The sequence below is a fragment of the Canis lupus genome, chromosome 20, assembly GCF_003254725.2.
Source record: "Canis lupus dingo isolate Sandy chromosome 20, ASM325472v2, whole genome shotgun sequence".
Classification (NCBI taxonomy): domain Eukaryota; kingdom Metazoa; phylum Chordata; class Mammalia; order Carnivora; family Canidae; genus Canis; species Canis lupus.
Genome location: NC_064262.1, coordinates 51,669,968 through 51,691,610, shown reverse-complemented (window position 1 = coordinate 51,691,610; position 21,643 = coordinate 51,669,968). Strand labels below are relative to the sequence as shown.

Here is a 21,643-nt window from a genome sequence, read left to right as displayed (position 1 = left end):
CCTTCCAGTATAGTCCCAAATTTGTCACACAACAAAAATTCCCAGGAGACAAATTGGCAAATGGGTAGAACTTCCTCTCCATTGGGTATTTCTGCAGACCCCGCTTTACTATTTCTCAAGTAGACTCCCTGATTTCTGCTATCCCAGGAGAGCCCCTCCACCAATAAGCCAGTTTGCAGCCATTCCATGGCCAAATTTAACAAAAATCCCCAGTGGTTCTGATTTATGCTAGTTAGAAAGGAGTCAACTGGCTCCAAAGTATATTTTCTTTAGATTTCTGTGGGTTCTCAGCCCTTGAAAACATAAATAAACTATGGTTTTGGTTAATCTGCTTTTTCTAGTGGATAAACTGAGATGTGTATGGATAGTAGTATATTGTAACCTTCTAAATTCTATCTATGCATCTTTCCTGACTCAGAGATTTCTTTGCTGAGGAACATGGAGATTGGTTTGTCATTAAGTGATATGAAGAAAACTTCAATGAATATCTAATCAAATTGGGTATGGAGGGAAGGATGCTATTTACTTGTGTGTGTGTGTGTAAATGTATGACAGAGGGTGTTTCTAGGGGAGAACACATGGTAGATATGTAGAGATAGATATAAGAGGGAGGGATGGGGTGTTAAGGCACTTAGAATACTTAATCCATAGCAAAAATGTGGTATTAGACTGAAGTTATTTCATAGTACAGTGTATAAAGACATTAATAGGGGCGATAGGATACTAGGGTAATGGTAAAGATGAATTTACAGGACACAGAATAGGAAAACCAAAGATATTTATTTTTGTGCAATAAAATGTGATATATGCTTTATTCTTTTCCAGTTTCCAATTCCTTCTCCCACGATGAGTATCCATGATGAAAGAGCAAATGAGTAGGAGTGTACTGGAGAGGGAGGAGATGAGTATTGGAGCCTTGTAAAATATTTGGACAATAGCAAAAAATGTTATTAAACTGAAATCAACATAGTGAGTGAGGAGATGAGATATTAGAATTACTGTCAAAGATGAGTGTAGAGAACATTTACCCCATATCCAATAAGGGGTAAGTACCCAAAATACGTAAAGAATTTATACAACTGGGGATCCCTGGATGGCTCAGTAGTTTGGCACCTGCCTTCAGCCCAGGGCGTGATCCTGAAGACCCAGGATCAAGTCCCGCATCAGGCTCCCTGCGTGGAGCCTGCTTCTCCCTCTGCCTGTGTCTCTGCCTCTGTGTGTGTGTGTGTGTGTGTGTGTGTCTCATGAATAAATAAATAAAATCTTAAAGAAAAGAACTTATACAACTTAACACCAAAACCCCCAAAAAATTTCAACTAAAAATAGGCATTTTTCCAAATAAAACATACAGATAGCCAACAAATACATGAAAAGATGCACAACATCACTAATCTTCAGAGAAATACCAATTACCTTATGCCTGTCAGATGGCTAAAATCAAAAACATAAGAAATAACAAGTATAGTTGAGGATGTAGAGAAAATGAAATCTGGGCAGCCCAGGTGGCTCAGCCGTTTAGCACCCCCTTCGGCCCAGGGTGTGATCCTGGAGACCTGGAGCGAATCCCGTGTCGGGCTCCCTGCATGGAGCCTGCTTTGCCTTCTGCCTGTGTCTCTGCCTCTCTGCCTCTCTCTCTCTCTCTCTCAATCTCTCTCTCATTAATAAATAAATAAAATATTTTTTAAGAAAAGAAAGAAAAGAAAATGAAACTCTCATGCACCATTGGTGGGAATGCAATTTGATGCAACCACTGTGGAAAACAGTATAGAGGTTCCTCAAAAAATTAAAAATAGTATTATCATATAATCCAGTAACTCCACTGTTAGGTATTTACCCAAAGAAAATGAAAACACTAATTCAAAAAGATATTTACACTCCCGTATTTATTGCAGTATTATTTACAATAGCCAAGATATGGAAGCAACCCACGTGTCCATCGACAGATAAATGGATAAAGAAGAAAAGAAAATGTGCTATGTGTATATATGAAATGTATTATTAGTCAACCATAAAAAAAAAAACAATGAAATCTTGCCATTTGCAACAAAAGAGTTGGACCTATGGGGTATAACAATAAATTAAATAAGTCAGTCAGAGAAAAACAAATACTATATACTTTCACTCATATGTGGAATTTAAGAAACAAAACAAATGAACAAAGAAAACAGAGACAAACAAAAAAAAACAGACCTTTAAATACAGAGAACAAACTAGTGACTCCCAGAGGAGACGTGGGTAGAGGGATAGGTGAAAAAGATAAAGAGGATTAAGATTAAGGATTACTTATTTTAGAGTGCCAGCCTGGCTCAGTTGATGAAGTGTCTGCCTTTGGCTCAGGTAATGATCTTGGGGTCCTAGGATCAAGCCTTGGGTTGGGTTCCCCCTGAGCAGGAAGTCTACTTCTCCCTTTCCCTCTGCCCCTACCACCCCACTCCTCACTTATGCTCTCTCTCTTTCAAATAAATAAATAAATAAAAATTTTTAAAGAAGAGTACAGTTATCTTGATGAGCACTAAGAAATGTATAGAATTGTTGAATCATAGTATTGTACACCTAAAACTAATATAACACTGTATGTTAATTATACTTGAAAATACATACATACATGCATACCAAGTTTGAGAACTAGTAACATGCATCCTCCCACATAACCTGCATAAACCAATTGGATAGATAAGAAATATGTATGGAAAATACACAAGAATTATGGAAAAATATGAATTTAAAATATATAAAAAGAGAACTTCTCATCTTTCTGGGATGCTTGGGTCACCAATGATAAAGCACAGAGTCTCCATAGATCTAATAAGATTCAGTCAGGGGCACCTGGGTGGCTCTGTGGTTGAACATCTGCCTTTGGCTCAGGTCATGATCCCGGGGTCCTAGGGTGGAGTCCCACATTAGGCTCCCCACAGGGAGCCTGCTTCTCCCTCTGCCTATGTCTCGGTCTCTCTCTCTGTGTCTTTCATGAATAGATAAATAAAATATTTTTTAAAGTAAGGTTCAGTCATGCAGTGACTGTCATATACAAAGGACCCCAGAATACTCCCTCAGTCCCATTTAAGACATGAAAAAAGCAATTTCCAAATGTTAAGCAAGGAAAAGGATGAAAGCCACGACAACTATAAAAATGATGTGGTGAGAGCCTTAGAATTTGCAGGTCTACATGTTTAGTTTTTTGTTTGTTTTTAAAATGTTTTGTTTATTTGAGGGGTGGGGGAAAGAGAGAGAATGAGGGGGAAGGGACAGAGGGAGATGGAGAGGAAGAAACAGGCTCCCCACTGAGCAGAGAGCCCAACTCAGGGCTCAGCCTTGGGATCGAGATCATGACTTGAGCCAAAGGCAGACGCTTAATGGATTGAGCCACCCAGGCACTCCTAGGTGTTTAGTTTTGCTGCATTCCAACCTACACCTCAAATGGATGGCAGAGGTACTGCGATTAGATTGTTTTACTGAAGAGCCTCCACATGGCCCTTTTGATGTCCCTGTTCCTCAGGCTGTAGATGAAAGGGTTCAGCATGGGGGTGACCACAGTATACACCACTGAGGCCACTGCATCCTTCCTGGGAGAAAGTGAGACAGCTGAACTAAGGTACACCCCAAGGCCTGTTCCATAAAATAAGCAAACAACTGACAGGTGGGAGCCACAGGTGGAGAAGGCTTTGTATCTCCCACCTGTGGATGGGACTCTCAGAATGGAGGAAACAATTTTATAGTAAGAGAAAAAGATCCCTGAAATAGGAAGAAAGCCAGAGATGGCACCAACAAAATACATGACTATGTTATTGATAAAAGTGTCAGAACAGGCAAGGTTGAGGAGTTGAGAAGGATCACAGAAGAAATGAGAAATTTCCACATCCTTGAAGTAAGTAAGTTGTAACACAATTGAATTGTGCATCTGGGAGACCAACAGGCTGATTAAAAATGACGCCAAAACCAACAAGCCACAGAGGCGGGGGTTCATGATGATCAAGTAGTGCAGGGGGTGACAGATGGCCACAAACCGGTCATACGCCATCACAGCCAGGAGGAGACTATCCAAACATCCAAAAAGCATAAAAAAAGACATTTGAGTCAGGCAACCCACATAGGAGATGACTCTGCTCTGAGTTTGGATGTCCATGATCATCTTGGGGACTGTGGTGGAGGTGAAACCAATGTCAGCCAAGGACAGGTTGGAGAGGAGGAAGTACATGGGGATGTGGAGGTGGGAGTCAGAGCTGACGGCCAAGATGATGAGCAGATTCCCAAGCACAGTGACCAGGTACATGGACAGGAACAGCCCAAAGAGGAGGGGCTGCAGTTCTGGATCATCTGAGAGGCCCATGAGGAAGAACTCTGATACACTTGTTAGATTTTGTGGTTCTATGTAGCTTGGACACCTTTTAAAAAAGAAAAGAGGGTTGGAAAAGTGAAACAAGTAAATGAGCATCCAGCTCTGTGTCCATATTGTGTATTCAAGCAATTAACAAGTAAAATATTCACACTTGGAGCCATACATTCCAGTACATTTAGCAATAGTTCTGTGTCTCAAATCCAATTTTCTTGAACTGTTTCCTCATTGGTTTCTGTGTTATTCACCTCTCTATATACATACTTTAAAGACACAGAACTGAAGAATGTTAGAGGAGCAAGAACAGTTAGAGCTAAATGATAAATCCATGATCACCATAAAATACTCTTTTAAGAAACATGCCAAATAAGAAATATTCTTTTCCCTTTAGGAAAAAAAAAAAAAAAAATCAGTCTAATTGAAGGACACTAAGCAGCCTGATTTTATTCAAATAAATGCAAGAAATTCCCTTTAGAATATTGATAAACTGTGTAATTGCTAGAACTACATCATTGACATTCTAAATTAAAACCGAATGTTTATAATCAGAAAGCTTTTTTTAATAGTTAATTATCTTTATGAGTTTTCATCATTCTCCGGTTTTCTGACATCTCTCCTCTGTAGAAATACATGCTCATTCAAATATGTGGGTTGTCTTTTTAAAGTTTTTTCAAATATAGGGGCAGCCCCGGTGGCTCAGCGGTTTAGCGACGCCTTCAACCTGAGGCTTAATCCTGGAGACCCGGGATCGGATCAGGTCCCACATTGGACTCCCTGCAGGGAGCCTGCTTCTCCCTCTGCCTGTGTCTGCCTCTCTGTGTGTCTCATGAATTAATAAAATCTTTTAAAAAAAAGTTTTTTTCAAATATAATTGTTAACTGTGGCCTGATAGACTTCAAATTTTGTAAATACATTTTGGTTAAATGCACAAAATCATGCAGCATCGGTGACACCATAGATGGCATTTGTACACAATGCAGCTCTGGGTCATTAAACAATAATTAACTTAAAAAAATACCTTTTTCCTATCTCTCATCTTATACAGGATTAAATACCAACCCTACACAGTCTCAGGGAAATTGACACTGGTGTTTGACACTGGTGTTTGACACTGCTCTTTGGGGTTTTGTTTTGTTTTGTTTTGGTCTCTATCTTGAAGTGGTTTGGTATTGCTGAAAGTGCTTACATGTATTTCTAATCCTAAATATTTGGAAGTTCTGGGTCCACATGAAATCCAACTCTCTTGGGACGCCTGGGTGGCTCAGCAGTTCCGCATCTGCCTTCAGCTCAGAGCATGATCCTGGAGCCATGGGATCGAATCCCACATCAGGCTCCCTGCATGGAGCCTGCTTCTCCCTCCTCCTATGTCTCTGCCTCTCTTTCTCTGTGTCTCTCATGAATAAATAAATAAAATCCTAAAAAAAAAAAAGAAAAGAAATCTAACTCTCTTATTTATAATCAAGGAATTTAGGATCATATAAAGCCCCCCAAACCAGGTCTGAAATCTAGCCTTCTTATGCTTCCTTAACTTTAATCTTTACTGAAACAAAAATTCTCCTTAATTAATTCCTTTTAAAATTAATTCCCCTTAATAGTCGGGGTTTTTGTTTGTTTGTCTGTTTGTCTTTTTTTGTTTGTTCATTTCTTTAGTTTCTTAAGTTCCACATATGAGTGAAATCATATGGTGTTTGTCTTTCTTTGACTTCTTTTGCTTAGCATAATACCCTCTAGGTCCATCCATGTTGTTGAAAATAAATAAATAAATACATAAATAATAAAATAAATTCTCCTTATATACAATTTTTTTAAGATTTTATTTTTAAGCAATCTCCACACCCAACTGAATCCACAACCCCAAGATCAAGAGTCCCACGCTCCAACGACTGAACCAGCAAGGCACTCCTAAATACAATTATTTTTAAATCAATTCCCTGAAGACAACTCTGCTATTCATTTCTCCTGATAGGTCACACTATGATTTAATTTAGAGAAAAATGCAAAAGGGAAAAGTACAAAGACTAACATAACAAGTACATGGGGAGTTTCCACATTGGTAAAATGGAGCTAATGATTGAACTTACCTTATTGGGTTGTTTGAAGAAATTAAGCATAAAGAAACATAAAGTGGTCAGCCCCGTAGTTCTCAACCCCGTTGATTATTATACTTACCCATTAATACTGCAAAATGTACTAATGTCCTGTCCACTGCCTAGAGCTAATTAAATAATAATCTCTACATGCATGATTTTTAGTGGTACTAATGTACACCCAGGGTCAAGAACAATGCCTTAAAATATTGCCAGGCACTTAGAATATGTACAAAGAATATTGCCTATTATTGCTATAATGAATACCTAATAGCTGTATATTTTTTAGAGATTTAATTTATTTATTCATGAGAGACACAGAGAAAGAGAGGCAGAGATATAGGTAGAGAGAGAAGCAGGCTCCATGCAGGGAGCCCGATGTGGGACTAGATCCCAGGACTCCAGGATCACGCCCTGGGCTGAAGGCAGGTGTTCAACCACTGAGCCACCCAGGCATCCCACCCAATAGCTAAATTAAAAATATAGCCATTTACTAATGTTTTCTTCCAAACTCATATTTTATAGAGATCTGAAATATCACTGATAAAATTTTAGCTTTCTTTAAATCCCTGCATGATCTTATTGCCCTGCACACTTGTTCCCCAAAGCAACCACAATTATTAATTAGGTGAGTATATTTTCTTTCAGTGTTTCCATAACATTATTATTTATTTATAATCTACAAAACCTTACAAAATATTTTCTTAAAGATTTACCTAAATAGTATATTACTACACATAATGCATCTAAAGTGTTCCTGTTTACTACAACACTGCGTTTAAATCTAGATATAACACTTTTCGTGATATATAGTATTAACTATATACTATGAGTTAATGAGGAATTAACTTTATTTTGTTTATCAATTCCTTATTTCAACAACCCTATGAAAATCCTTTTACCTTTCTGCATATCATGCAAATGAGAATTTCTATATGACATCTGCATGGAGGATGGTTGTTAATATCAACCTTCCATCACAAGGTTGTTTGTGTTGTAAAAATCAGTGCAAGTTCAATTTCACCATTTATTTCCTACATCTGTTTTCCCAGTAGAAAAATTAGTTGCTATCAGCTATATGCTATTATTAAAGTATAGAATCAGAAATATTTCTCAGGTATCTAATAATCATCATTCTGTGATACCTTCACATAAAAATTCATATTTTACATAGGGGATATTTCCATATCTCAGATTTTCAAACTGGGCTGTAAAGTGCATTACTACTCATAGGAGATCCTATAATTCACCATATTACTGCCATAAGTGTTCCTGAAAACCAGTAGTCCAACGCCCTAATTCACGGAATACATGTAAATCCCTCAACTTGTCTGTGTTGGTATCCCTTCTCTGGAAATTGAAAGGTTAACAGCCATCTCCAGAGATGTGTGGCATCTAAAGGAAGTGGAACTTAATAAATATCTAGTCATTGTTTTGTAACCAGAATTTGAATCATTAAAAAAATAAAAATAAAAAAATAAAAAAATAAAAAGAATTTGAATCATTATTGTAATTGTGGGTTTATGGATGAAATGCAATCCTAAGAAAGCTTTAATAACCTTTCATTGGATTGTATGGGAGAGAATCTGAAGGCTCTCTCGTCTCAGGGCTCTAGAAATCCTAAAATATATCTAAGACCACACAGTAAAATTTATCTTCTCCTTCTCATTTTTCATACTTACAAAAATCACTGTGATAGTTTTCAATAACTGAATGTTGTAAATGCTATTAAATAGAAAATAATAGAGTAGAAAGGAGTGCCTGGTGGCTTAGTTGCTTGTGTCAAATTCTTGATCCCAGGCTCAGGTCTTGGTCTTAGAGTTGTGAGTTCAAGCCTTATGTTGGGCAACACATTGGGTGTGGAGCCTACTTGAAAAAATAGATCCTATTGAATGACATAGATACAAACAAGTGCTATTTTATCTTATTTCTTGTTCTATGAGACATCCCTAAAATGGATGAAGGCACGGGCAGGAAAGCACCAGTGTGTGCAAGCCATATTAACTATTCTTTGTTCTTGTGACTCAAAGAAGGGTCTATTCAACATTTCACATATTTGGGAGTTTTATTGTTATTGTTGCCTACTCTGTGCCAAAGATGATATATGCTCTGAGGAATCAGAAATGAATTTGATTCAGTCATTTCCTTCCAAGCACCCAGTATTTAATTTGTACACGGATAAAAATTAAATTTTTGTCAGATATCCATTGAAAACCAAATGATCAGATCACAGGACACTTTGGTTGAAAGGTATAAAGATCGGTATTAAAAAAAATAAAAATAAAGATCGGTATTAACAATATTAATCAATATCATCAATAATAATACTTAAATTTTTGCCTTTCCCATATGCATCCATCACATATTTAACCACATTGGTAGTATTCATATCTATTTAGTCCTTACTCAGTGGAGTGGTATCAACTAGGGGTCAATTCAGATGATAATTCTGAGGCTCAGATATACTAAGAACTTGCTCCAGGTCACTAGATAATAAGTAGAGAAGATAGGACTTAAAATTATATTGTGGATCTGAGGCACATGCAGTTAACTTCTTTACTCTTAAAATTCAGAAATTTTAAAACAGAGATCCATAGATCTTAAGCAATAGCACATGTATTGTACATGTTTTAATATTTTCTAGTTTCCTGAGTGTGGATGGAACCTGAGACATTGACATTGTGTCTCCGTTTGAAATGGAGGAACTTATAAGAATGGAGAAGGAAGTAGACATCTGAGGCAAAATGCAGGAGCAGAGGCATGCAAGAGAAATCTACTATAAACTGTCATGAGCCGGCTCTTTCTATGATCTCTGCCAGCCAATCTTCAGCCGTCCTTCTTATAGTTGAGGCACCAATGGCTCTTTACTCTGGTTTACTAGTAACCTCCAAAGAGAAGAGCACAGTGAGTGGAGAATGTATGGGTGGAATGACCAGAGAAGTTAAATGCTTGGTTGCATTGGCAAGAGGAGAATACTGGCCAGGTGCTCTGTGTCTGGAGTCAGACTGTTTGATTCAAACCTGGTTTCATCCCATTCCATCCCATGACCTGGGACAAGTTACACTAACAGGCTATAATCCTCTCCCCATCCATAAAAGAACAATAATGTGTACATATACATTTTAGGGGTGACTAGGCAGGAGAAAAGAAACAGTCTACATAAAGTACTTATTTCAGAGCCTGACACTTGGGAATCCTTAATAAAGGTTCATGGTATCATGTATATGGTCATCTAGCATCATTCCCCTGCTCCTCTTCATCATCACTTTCATGACCATTTTGGAATGCTTATGGGACTGCTTAGAGGGACTTAATTCCTGCTCTGGTGAGGGAGGTTCCTACAGGAGCTAAAACCAATGAGGGAGGAAAGCAGAACTCTGAATGACAATTCTCAGATTTCCACCAGAACCAAGAATATAAACATCACAGGCCTCAGAGCTGAAACTGCATATTGGTGCCCTTCCATCTGGCTACTCCAACTGTCATGCTTATCCTGATGATGAAGAAATAATGCTCCCCCCATTGTTCCTGTATCCTGTATCTCCAATATCACTCACTGGACTGTGCTGCCTCTGTGCTGGGGTATGACAAGGGAATGACGATCCATCATCCTTCTTATGCCTGTGAATGATGAAGGCTCAGGCTCTGTTCTCAGGATCTGCAGGAAGACAGGTATGCACCCCGTGATGCATACAATGACTCTGAGAAGAGAAGACACAACATACAGATCCGATTGTGCTGGGACTGGCCAACTGAAAGTTTGCAGGGCACAGGCCGATTATTTACAGTTGTGTGGGCTTGAAAGCTCAATGCACAGAGCTCATAATTACCCAAATTGATCCGGGTTCTCCCAATCTCTGAGGGCTTGTTAATATTAATGGGCCAGGATCATAGGAAAAGTAAATGTCCTTTGTTGGGTCTGAGGTCTTCCACTTCTCAGGAGGAACAGCACTTGTACTCCCTCTGACTTTCAAGTTTCATACATCTTAATTAAAAAAAAAACTCAGACTTAATTTTTAAATTAACAGACAAAAGCGTGTGAGTTTATCAGTCATCAAACGCATTCAAATGACTGGACAATTTAGGGAGAATTAGGACTTTCATATCAAGATTCTGGTAGTATCTCCATTCTCTCAGTTAATGTTTTTGGCTCTAAGAACACTTAACACAACCTCTACCCTTTTAACAAATTTGCAAGTGTTGATTTTAGGTACAATACTGTATATCTCTAGAGCTATTGTTGATTTTAGGTACAATACTGTATATCTCTAGAGCTTATTCATCTTGCTTGACTGAAACTCTATGCCCTTTGATTAGGAACTCTCCATTTCCCCCTCCTGCCACCATTCTGTTCTGACTCTATGAATTTGACTATTTTAGATACATAAATGAAATCGTGCAGTATTTATCATTCTGTGCTTGGCTTGTTTCACTTAGCATAATATCCTTAAGGTTCACCTGTGTTGCTTCAAATGACAGAATTTCCTGCTTTCTTCAGGCTGAATAGTATATATAGCATATATACTATTGCATATATATAATATATTATTATATTGAAATATTAAATAACATTATATATTTATTTATTATATTATATAGTATATAATAGTATACTATTGTATATACATGATTTGCATTTCTTTGATGAATAGTGATATTGAACACCTTTTCATATACTTGTTAGCTATTTGTATATCTCCCTTGGAGAAATGTCTAATAAAATCCTTAACCCGGTTTTTAAATCAACTTGTTAGTTGTTTGTTTGTTTACCATTAAGTTGTAGGAGTTCCTTATATATTTTGGAGATGAACCAATGATCAGACATAGGGTTTGCAAATGTTTTCTCCCATTCCATAGGTTGCCTTTTCACTGATAAGGAATCTGAAGAGCACTGATTTGTCACAAGTCTTAAATTGTTCCTGAGATTGGATGGAATTGTGTCTTTAAATCCCATGCCCTTTCTATTATCTGTGATGCCACTCTTCTATCAAGGATATTAGCACCACTCCTAGATAGTTACTGTATAGCAACTGTGGACCTTCCTGGCACACTTCTGTCCAGGCTTTCCCCTCCATGCATAATGTTAATCGATTAGTTGCACTCATTCATATTTTGAAGTTTGATGAGGAAAAAGAAACTGTCACCTGTGGAGAGAATGTTAAATGAGATATCAAAAGCAATATTACTATATTAGTCAGGATTCTCTAGAGAAACAGACCTAACAGGAAATGTGTATATTTATATAGAGATTTAAGAAATTGGTTCACATGATTATGGAGGCTTGCTAAGTCTAAATTTTGCAGGGTAGGCAAGAAACACAGGAAGAATTGCAATTCAAGTTCAAAGACAGTCTGCTGGTGGGATTTCTGCTTCCTCCAGGAGGTCAGTCTTTGTTCTTAACTGATTGGATAAGGCTCACCTACATTATACAGGATAATCTACTTTATTCAAAGTCCACTGATCTAAAAGTTAAACTAAGCCAAAAAATACTTTTGCAGAAACATCCAGAATAAAGTTCAATCAAATATCTGGGCACTATGGCTCAGCTAAGTTGACACATAAAATTAACCATCATAATTACCTTGGCCAATTGCAAGCATTTTTGCCAATCATTTAGGTTTTCAGAAATAGAGACACACCCTATATATTGTTCCAGAGTAGATCAGACCCAAAGTGTTTCATTTCAATTCATAAAAACCAAGAAATCAAAATGATAATTTTGTCATTTTTATTGGGATGTATCTTTTCATTGGCCAATATGGCTTTCTCCTCAGTAAAGGAATACCCTTTTCCATTATTGAAGTTCCTGATCAGTAATGATGGTAGATGATTTAACTTAGTGGCCAAAGGTCAAATATATTAAACTATCTATGAGGCAGGTTTTCAGAGAGCCCCAGATTATTGTCTCACAAACTGTAGGCGACATCTCTAAAGGAAGTATCCTTTACTATGTCGTATATAGTGGACACAGAGCAGAGCCCAAAGACAGATATGCCAAGACAAGACACAGGGAGGGATGGTTTTAAAGTGAAGCCCTAAAGATATTTTTACTAGTGAAAGGAAAGAGTTTTGCTGAGGTAAAGTATAAAAAGGTGAGTTTGGATTTATCCCAAAGATACAGATGCAGTGAAACGCTGGAACACCTGCACCCCGATGTTTCTAGCAGCAATGTCCACAATAGCCAAACTGTGGAAGGAGCCTCAGTGTCCATCAAAAGATGAATGGATAAAGAAGATGTGGTATATGTATACAATGGAATATTCCTCAGCCATTAGAAACGACCAATACCCACCATTTGCTTCGGCATGGATGGACCTGGAGGGTATTATGCTGAGTGATATATGTCAGTTGGAGAAGGACAAACATTATATGGTCTCATTCATTTGGGGAATATAAAAATTAGTGAAAAGGGATAAAGGGAAAGGAGAGAAAATGAGTGAAAATATCAGTGAGGGTGACAAAACATGAGAGACACCTAACTCTGGGAAATGAACAAGGGGTAGTAAAAGGGGAGGTGGGTGGGGGGGTGGGGTGACTGGGTGATGGGCACTGAGGGGGGCACTTGGCAGGATGAGCACTGGGTGTTATGCTATATGTTGGCAAATTGAACTCCAATACAAAAAAATTTTAAAGGTGAGTTTGGAGCAAGGTGACAGTATCTTATTAACCAGGACAAATGACTGGTTGTATGGCATGGAAGAATGTATGTAAACAAATATCAGGAATTTTAGGAAAGTCACATTGCCTATTACTAGTGTTAACTTTTTTATATCATCCTTTGATGAGCTCAGATCATTTTAAGAACTTCAGCATCTGCTCATGAGCAGTTAAAGACCCAAACATACTGTTATCTCTGAACAAAACATGTAATTAGATCAGTAGTTCCCAACCTTGCTTATACATGAGTACCAAGTGGGATAATTTTTAAGCCCCCATGCTAAGGCTATACTTCAGTCCAATTAAATCATAATCTGTGGTGAGAAGCAGTTACCAATATTTTTAGTGTCCTAGGTGACTCCAATTTGAAGCCAAATCTGAAGACCAGTTACATGCATCCTTACCTATAACATGCGTAAACAGATGTAAAGAACACAAAAATTGTGTGAATGATAGACATGAATTTTGGAAAGTTTTGAGAATTTTTTTACAATTTTACAATTGGATTGTAATTATTAAAACCAACAACAACAACAAAAAAGGGTGTGTATTGCTTCAGAATGCCTGGGTCATAGATGAGGAATAAAGAAAGCTCTATAGCTATAATATGATTCAATCATGCAGTGATTGTAATGTAGATAGGATGCCTCCCTCAATCACAACTCCCTCAATCCCATTTAAAATGTATCAAAAAATCAATATTCAGATATGAAGGATTCAATCCCTCAATCCCATTTAAAATGTATCAAAATAATCAATATTCAGATATGAAGGATTGAAAGGCATAAGAATCACAAACATTATGGGACCAATTAGACAGAATTTCCAGTTCCAAGTGTTTGGATTTACTGACTTTTCCAATTCACACAGTGAATAAAAGGGGACAGGTATTGAGATTAGGCTGTTCTTAGGTACCTCTGCATGGCTCTCTTGGTTGCTTTGTTCCTCAGACTATAAAGGAAGGGATTAAGCATGTGGGTGACCACGGTATACACTGCCGAGATCACCTCACCTTTCTTGGCAGAATATGGGATAGCCAACCTGAGGTACACTCCAAGACCTGTTCCAAAAACAAGCAAACAACTGACAGGCAAGAGCCACAAGTAGGAAGAGGTTCGTACTTCCCACCTATGGATGTGACTCTCAGGATGGAGGAAATAATTTGAACGTAAGAGAAAAGGATTCTTGAGAGTAGAACACCACCAAAAATGGCACCAATAAAATAAAACTGGCAGGGATTTCCAAGGAGGCAAGGTCGAGTTGCTGAGAAGGGCCATGAAAGAGATGAGGTATTTCTGCATCTATGAAGAAGGTAAGCTGTGACATCAAACTGTGCAGCTAGGAGTCCAAAATACTGATGGAAAAAAAAGACACCAAAACCAGCCCGACACAGAGGTGGAGATTCATGATCACCAGGTAGTGCAAGGGGTGACAGGTGGCTACAAACTGGTCATAGGCCTTTGCAGTCTCTAGATTGTCCAAACATCCAAAGAGAATAAAAATAGACATCTGAGCCCACACAGGAGATGATTCTGTGAGTTTGGATGTCCGACATCATCTTCGGGACAGTGGTGGATATGAAACAGATGTCAATCAAGGACAGATTGTAGAAGTATATGGGGGTGTACAGATGGCAGTCAGAGCTGACAGCCAGGATGATTAGCAGGTTCCCGAGCATGGTGACCAGGTACATGGATAGGAACAGCCCAAGGTGGAGGGACTGCAGTTCTGAATCATCTAGAAGCCTAGGAGGAGGGATTCTGAGACAAGTGTTAGATTTTTTAATCCCTGAGGCTAAGACACCTCCTAGGAAAGAAGAGTATCTTGGAATAAATAAAACAAGTAAACAGGCAGTGGGCACTGTTCCACTGTCCCCCCCCCCCTTTTTATTTCTTCATTATGACTCATTTTTTTATCAGGTTAAAAATTTCCAATATTTTTTCTGTTTTACCACCTTAACTACAATATTTTACCAAATCTTCGTTTTTAAGTTTTTTCCTTTTTCACTTTCATATTTCTACAATTATATGTCTTAGATATATATTTCACTTCTGGACTCCCTTCAACGTATTCAATTTAATTTTGGTAGATATATGAGATATGGGTATTTGTTATTTGTTTTTTCTGTCTCATTTTGTTTTACAATGGTGGAAGTTAGTACCTTCTAACACACAACCAAAATACACCCAGAACCAAGTGGAACACTGTGTTGGTTCATTCTGTGAGATTATATTCTCTTTTCCTTCCCATTCTGCCCTCCTCTTTTATCTTGCTTATGTTTCTGTGGTCAATGTTGGGTCTTTATATCAGTATTGCTGGTTTATATAAATTTGGGATTGAGCATCTTCTACATACAGAACAAAATACACTCAGAACCAAGAGGATCATCCTCTAGGACCCCTCAGGGAGACTACATTCTCTCTACACTATCACTTCCTCACCACCACCATCCCCCCTTTTTTCTCTTTTCTTTTTTTTCTTCTTTGTTTTTGGTTTTGGTTTTTTATATTTACTACTTTGTTTTAAAATTTTTCACTTTAGTGGTCCTTTGTTTTATTTTATTCTGTTCTTCTTCCTTTATTTTCTGGTCTCTGACCTCTTCGGAATCATCTAGGGTGTATTTTACTTAGGTCGTGGTTGATATTTTTGACTCAGCTCACTCATACAGCCACTCTGCACTGGACAAAATGACTAGAAAGAAGAATTCACCACAAAAGAAAGAACCGGAAGCAATACTCTCTGCCACAGAGTTAAAGAATTTGGATTTATTTATTTTTTTTTTATTTTTTTTAAGAATTTGGATTTAAATACGATGTCAGAAATTCAATTCAGAAGTACAATTATAAAGCTACGCATGGCTCTGGAAAAAAGCGTAAAGGACTCTAGAGACTTTGTCACTGCAGAATTGAGATCTAATGAGGCCGAAATTAAAAATAGTTTAACTAAAATGCAATCCAAATTTGATACTCTAACTACTAGGGTTAATGAGGTGGAAGAGAGAGTGAGTGACTTAGAAGACAAGTTGATGGAAAGGAAGGAAGCTAAGGAAAAAAGAGAAAAACAAGAGCCCACGAAGAAAGGCTTAAAAATTTTTTTAAAGATTTTATTTATTTATTCATGATAGACATAGACATAGAGAGAGAGAGAGAGAGAGAGAGAGAGTGAGGTGCAGAGACACAGGCAGAGGGAGAAGCCGGCTCCATGCCGGTAGCCTGACATGGGACTCGATCCCGGGACCCCAGGATCCCGCCCTGGGTCAAAGGCAGGCGCCAAACCGCTGAGCCACCCAGGGATCCCAAGGCTTAAAAAATTTTTAATGTGAACATTCAGTAATATTTTCTTCAGAATTTTTAATTTATAGAGATTTGAAATATTACCAATAAAATTTCATTTTTCTTGCTTACTCCTTCATGATCTCATTTCCCTGCATACTTATCCCACAAAGGCAACCTCTGTTATGAATTTGACAGAGTATTTTCCTGCCGATGTTTCCATGGTGTTAGGATTGATTTTGTATCCATAAACAGTCTTCCCGAAAACATAGCTGAAAAGTACCATACTAGATATGTCCCTGGAATATTCTCATTAAAACTTTAAGCCTTTCTGTGAAGTACATATATCTAGATCAAATACTTTAGTGATGCATAGTAGTGCCAGAGGAATAGTTCATTTATTTTCCAATTCCTTATTATGACAATTCTAATTATTGAAATGGAGGACTTGAGTTCTTTAGTCACTTGAATCAGATTTACTTTTGTAAGTGACACTTTTCTGTTACCTGGATAGATTTTGTACCCACTATATTCTAGCCTGTAATTTGTATCAACTTACCATCTGCTGTCATTAAAAAAAGTGTTCATAATGCCAAAAAATTTTTTTACTTCTCCATATCACACAACTGAGAATATCTATAAAATATATATATGGGGGATCCCTGGGTGGCTCGAGATTTGGTGCCTGCCTTTGGCCCAGGGCGCGATCCTGGTGTCCCGGGATTGAGTCCCACATCGGGCTCCCGGCATGGAGCCTGCTTCTCCCTCCTCCTGTGTCTCTGCCTCTCTCTCTCTCTCTCTCTCTCTATGTCTATCATAAATAAATAAATAAATCTTTAAAAAATATATATATATGTATTGTATATGTATGAAGTATAATTGCATTGTACAAATCAGTGCACACTTTACTATTAGTTGCTCAGGTTTTTACTGATATATATATATATATATATATATATATATATATATCAACTGTATATATATATACATATCGACCTCAGGACCTCAGGATCATGACCTAAGTGGAAGGCAGATGCTCAAACACTGAGCCACCTAGGTGCCCCCTAAGGGACTATTTAATGTTTAATAGAGATTTTTTTGTTGCCTACTCTGTACCAAAGATTGCATAGGCTCTGAGAAGTCAGAAATGAGTGAGATTCAGTATTCCCCTCCACTCAGTATTTATGTGTGTAAGGACAAAATGTCCCATCAGAGATTCAGGGAAATCCGTACCTTCAGAGCATGGGGTATTTTAATCAAATAGTATGAAACCAGATTATTAATAATATCTGAAATCTATTTTGCCCTTTCTATACATATTCATCACATATATAGTTTCCACTATACTGTTTAATCCTTGCAACCAGAATGAACAAGAGGACAGTTTAAGGACCAAAGCCAAGGGATCCCTGGGTGGCGCAGCGGTTCGGCGCCTGCCTTTGGCCCAGGGCGCGATCCTGGAGACCCGGGATCGAATCCCACGTCGGGCTCCCGGTGCATGGAGCCTGCTTCTCCCTCTGCCTGTGTCTCTGCCTCTCTCTCTCTCTGTGACTATCATAAATAAATAAAAATAAAAAAAAAAAGACTGAAAAAAAAAAAAAGGACCAAAGACAAGAGAGAGATCTGCCCTAAACTATAATCAGCTGATGCTTCTATGATTCCCTACCTTGATATCAGCTGTCCATCTGACAGTCTATTACTATAGTCTAGCCCATGCAAGGGGTGCCCATTACTCCCCGCTGTGGTCTACTGGAAAGCTCCAAAGGGAAAAGTACAGTGAACAGAGGGATTCCTCCTGAAGTGACCTGGCAGGTAAAATGAGAGACTGGGTTGGTAGGAGAGAATAATAGCTAGGTGTCCTGGGTCTGGAGTCTGGATGTGAGGATTCAAATCTGAATTCATACTCACTTTACCCTATAGCTTAATACAAGTTATATTTAAATGCTGTGCTCTCGTTCATCTGTAAAATGACGATAAAGTGCATTCCTCTTCCTTGGGAGGTGGTTATGCAGATGAAATGAAACAAGCTACACAGAACACTTAGCTCAGCCTGCCATGTAGGAAGCCAATGAAGGTTAATGATATCATGCTTAATCGTCTTCATCCTCATCACTCCATAGAGCATTCAGGGGACAGGTCAGAGAGACTAGTTTCCTGCCATTGTGGAACTAGAACCAGTGTGGGAGGAAAGCAGACATCTGAATGAAAGTTCTTGGACTCTCTCTAGAACCAAGAACATAAACTTTGTAGTGCTTGGAGCGAAAACTTTGCATGTTGGTGCCCTACCATCTGCCCAACCCAAATGCCCTGCTTGTCCTGACAATAATGAAACAATGCTCCCCTAGTCCCTCCTCCATCCACTGTCTCCCATGGCTCTCTCTGGCTGCACCGTGACTTTGCTGATGCTGACCAAGGAGGAAGTGTGCTGCCTGTCACCTGCCTGGTGAACCATAATGGCTGAGGCTCTGTCCTCAGGACTGGCAGGCAGACTCAGGCCTCCTGATGGAGAGTACTACTCTGGGAGGAGGCATTGGTATGAAGCCCACTAGACAGAGACTGGCAGTCTGAAAGGCTGGAGACACAGGCTGATTATGGTACTGTGGCCTTGAGAGCCGGATGTAGAAGTCTCCAAGACTGTGAAAATTTCACAGTCTTGGAGAACCATCAGAGGAAATAGTGTCCTTGGTCCAGCTCAACGACTTGAGTTGTTGAGCCCACCTCTTCCCAGAAAGAAGTTCATTTAGACCCCTCTAGGCACATACCCACAAGGAAGGCTCTTTCTGTAAAGATTATTTCCACTTTAAAAACTCTATTGCGAGACTCCTAACTCTGGGAAATGAACAAGGGGTGGTAGAAAGGGAGGTGGGGGAGGTGGGGGTGACTGGGTGACGGGCACTGAGGGGGGCACTTGATGGGATGAGCACTGGGTGTTACACTATATGTTGGCAAATTGAACACCAATAAAAAATTAAAAAATAAAAAAACCCTCTATTGCAATTTTGATTTATTGAAATAGCATTGATGATGAAATAATATCAGGAATATTGGCATCCTAATTAACATTTCCCATGCTAGAACTGGAAAATATCTCCATATTTGTACATTTATATGTCTTGTCTGCAAGGACAGCTTCAAACTTTTCTAGTCCATCTAGGGACGCCTGGGTGGCTCAGTAGTTGAGCATCTCTCTCTGGCCGAGGGCCTGATCCTGGAGTTCCAGGATCAAGTCCCACATCAGGTTCCCTGCATGGAGCCTGCTTTTCCCTCTGCCTATGTCTCTGCCTCTTTATTTTCTGTCTCTCATGAATAATAAATAAATATCTTTAAAAAGTCCTTCTAATTCCTTATGACTTTACTCCTTGATAACTTTGTTAATTTGGATGACACCATTGGTTTTATCTGTTGCTAATTGATTTCTATTGCCATATTAGAAAACAATTAGGTTGTATACTTCCATTATCTACCACTCTTCTTTATTGAGAGCTTCTCATTTTTCTTGAGAATTATTTCATATGAAATTACTCGTCATTGTGAAGAGTAAACACACTGCAGTTGCAAAGTGTTTCAAATAGTGCCTGACATAATCATTCAATAAATCTTTTGGTCAAATCAAGCTATCAATATCTATATAATGCTCACAACGTGCCCTATGTTTTCAAAGACAAAGCAATCTTGGTCTTTCATACTTTATTGATGGAGTTTTCTCCTTCCCTGTAATTCCTTCCATAACATAGGGAACTCATATGATATGCATGGTTGAGAAGATACTTGGTGCTTGCCTAAAAGATGACAAGTGATGGTTACACTAGTATACTGTTCACAGCCCCTATCCAACTCTAGTAGTTCCCCATTCAACCATACCCAATCCTGCCTGTCCTGACTCTTCAGAATTCTTTGGTCCCTGGAGGCAGTAGTGTGTAGTATTAAAAAGCCTGGGTTCTGGACTTAGTTCCACCACATAATATGTAACTTAGGGAAATTACTTGAGTTCATTTGTGACTCTATTTCACCATGTGTATTATGTTGATAAGTATCTGCTTCATAAAATTCTTGTGATCAAATAAGTTAACACATTTAAGTTAAAACAGTGAATGACAGAAAAGCTCATTATGTTAAATATATATATATATATATATATATTTTTTTTTTTTTTTACCTCTTCTCTTTTCATAAAATCAAGCCAGTCCCCTTCTTTTCAAATCATCTCTGAATCAAATCTTCATCTTCTACAGTCTAAAAATTTGGGGCAGTGAAGTGTTTCTGATCCCACAGAAAGGATGTGATCCCTGTCCCCACTCCAGCCACTCTAATAGCACCTCCAATATACATCTGATGGTACTGAATGGCTTTGATTTATGGTCAATGTTGATAATATACCTGCCTTAGACTAAAAACAAAATCGTGTTTCTTGTTTGTCTATTTTTAACACCTTAGAGATTTTTAAAAATGTATTAGCCTTAAAATATATTTTATAATTGATGAAAGTAACAGAAAAGCAACTATTAGTAAACTGAATCCAGAACTGTATAAAAGGAATTACACACCATGACTAGAGATGTATTACAGATGTGCAAAGCAGGTCCATTATCTGAAAATCAGTGTGATCCGCCATCTCAAAATGCTATGATCATAACAATTGATGCAGAAAAGGCATTTGACAAAATCCAAAACCTACACTTATGACTTTTTTTTAACTCTGCAAACTAGGAAAAGGGGAACTTGATGAAAAGCACAAGAAAACCCACTGTTAACATCTTAGCAATAAATAAAAAGGACACAACTTCACGCAACCTGGATGGATCTCAAGGGGATTATGCTGAGTGTAAAAAAAAAAAAAAATGGTATCTCCAGGTTACATAATATATGGCTTCATTTACATAACATTTTTTTAAAAAATTATACAGATGGAGAACATATTGGTAATTGTTGGGGCTAAGTACGGAGAGGTTTGGGTCTGAATACAAAGTAGCTTAAAAGAGTTCTTTTGTGCTGATGAAACAATTCTGTATCTTGATTGTGTGGTAGGTCCATTCACCTACATGTGCTCAAACTGCAAAGAAACACACACACACATATGCATCTCAAACTGGCAAAATCTGAATAAGCTCTTGGATTTCCACTGGGTAAAACTGGGTGATGGGTACATGGAATTTCCTCATACATATTTTTTCACAGGTTACTGTGAATCTATAACTATTTCATAAAAAAGAATTTACAGGGACGCCTGGGTGGCTCAGCGGTTAAGCGGCTGCCTTTGGCTAAGAGCATGATCCTGGGGCCCTGGATGGAGTCCT

The 21,643-nt window shown here is 38.3% G+C and overlaps 1 protein-coding gene and 1 pseudogene across 1 annotated transcript; both read right to left on the bottom strand.

Annotated features, from left to right (window-relative positions):
• Positions 1–1,883: 1,883 nt before the first annotated feature.
• Positions 1,884–4,673, bottom strand: LOC112666463 (putative gustatory receptor clone PTE01). Its single transcript, XM_025457445.3, has one exon. The coding sequence runs from the start codon at positions 4,430–4,432 to the stop codon at positions 3,440–3,442; it is 993 nt and encodes a 330-aa protein (XP_025313230.1). The 5' UTR covers positions 4,433–4,673; the 3' UTR covers positions 1,884–3,439.
• A 9,300-nt stretch (positions 4,674–13,973) lies between these two features.
• On the bottom strand, positions 13,974–16,937 carry LOC112666993 (olfactory receptor 18-like; annotated as a pseudogene).
• Positions 16,938–21,643: the final 4,706 nt, after the last annotated feature.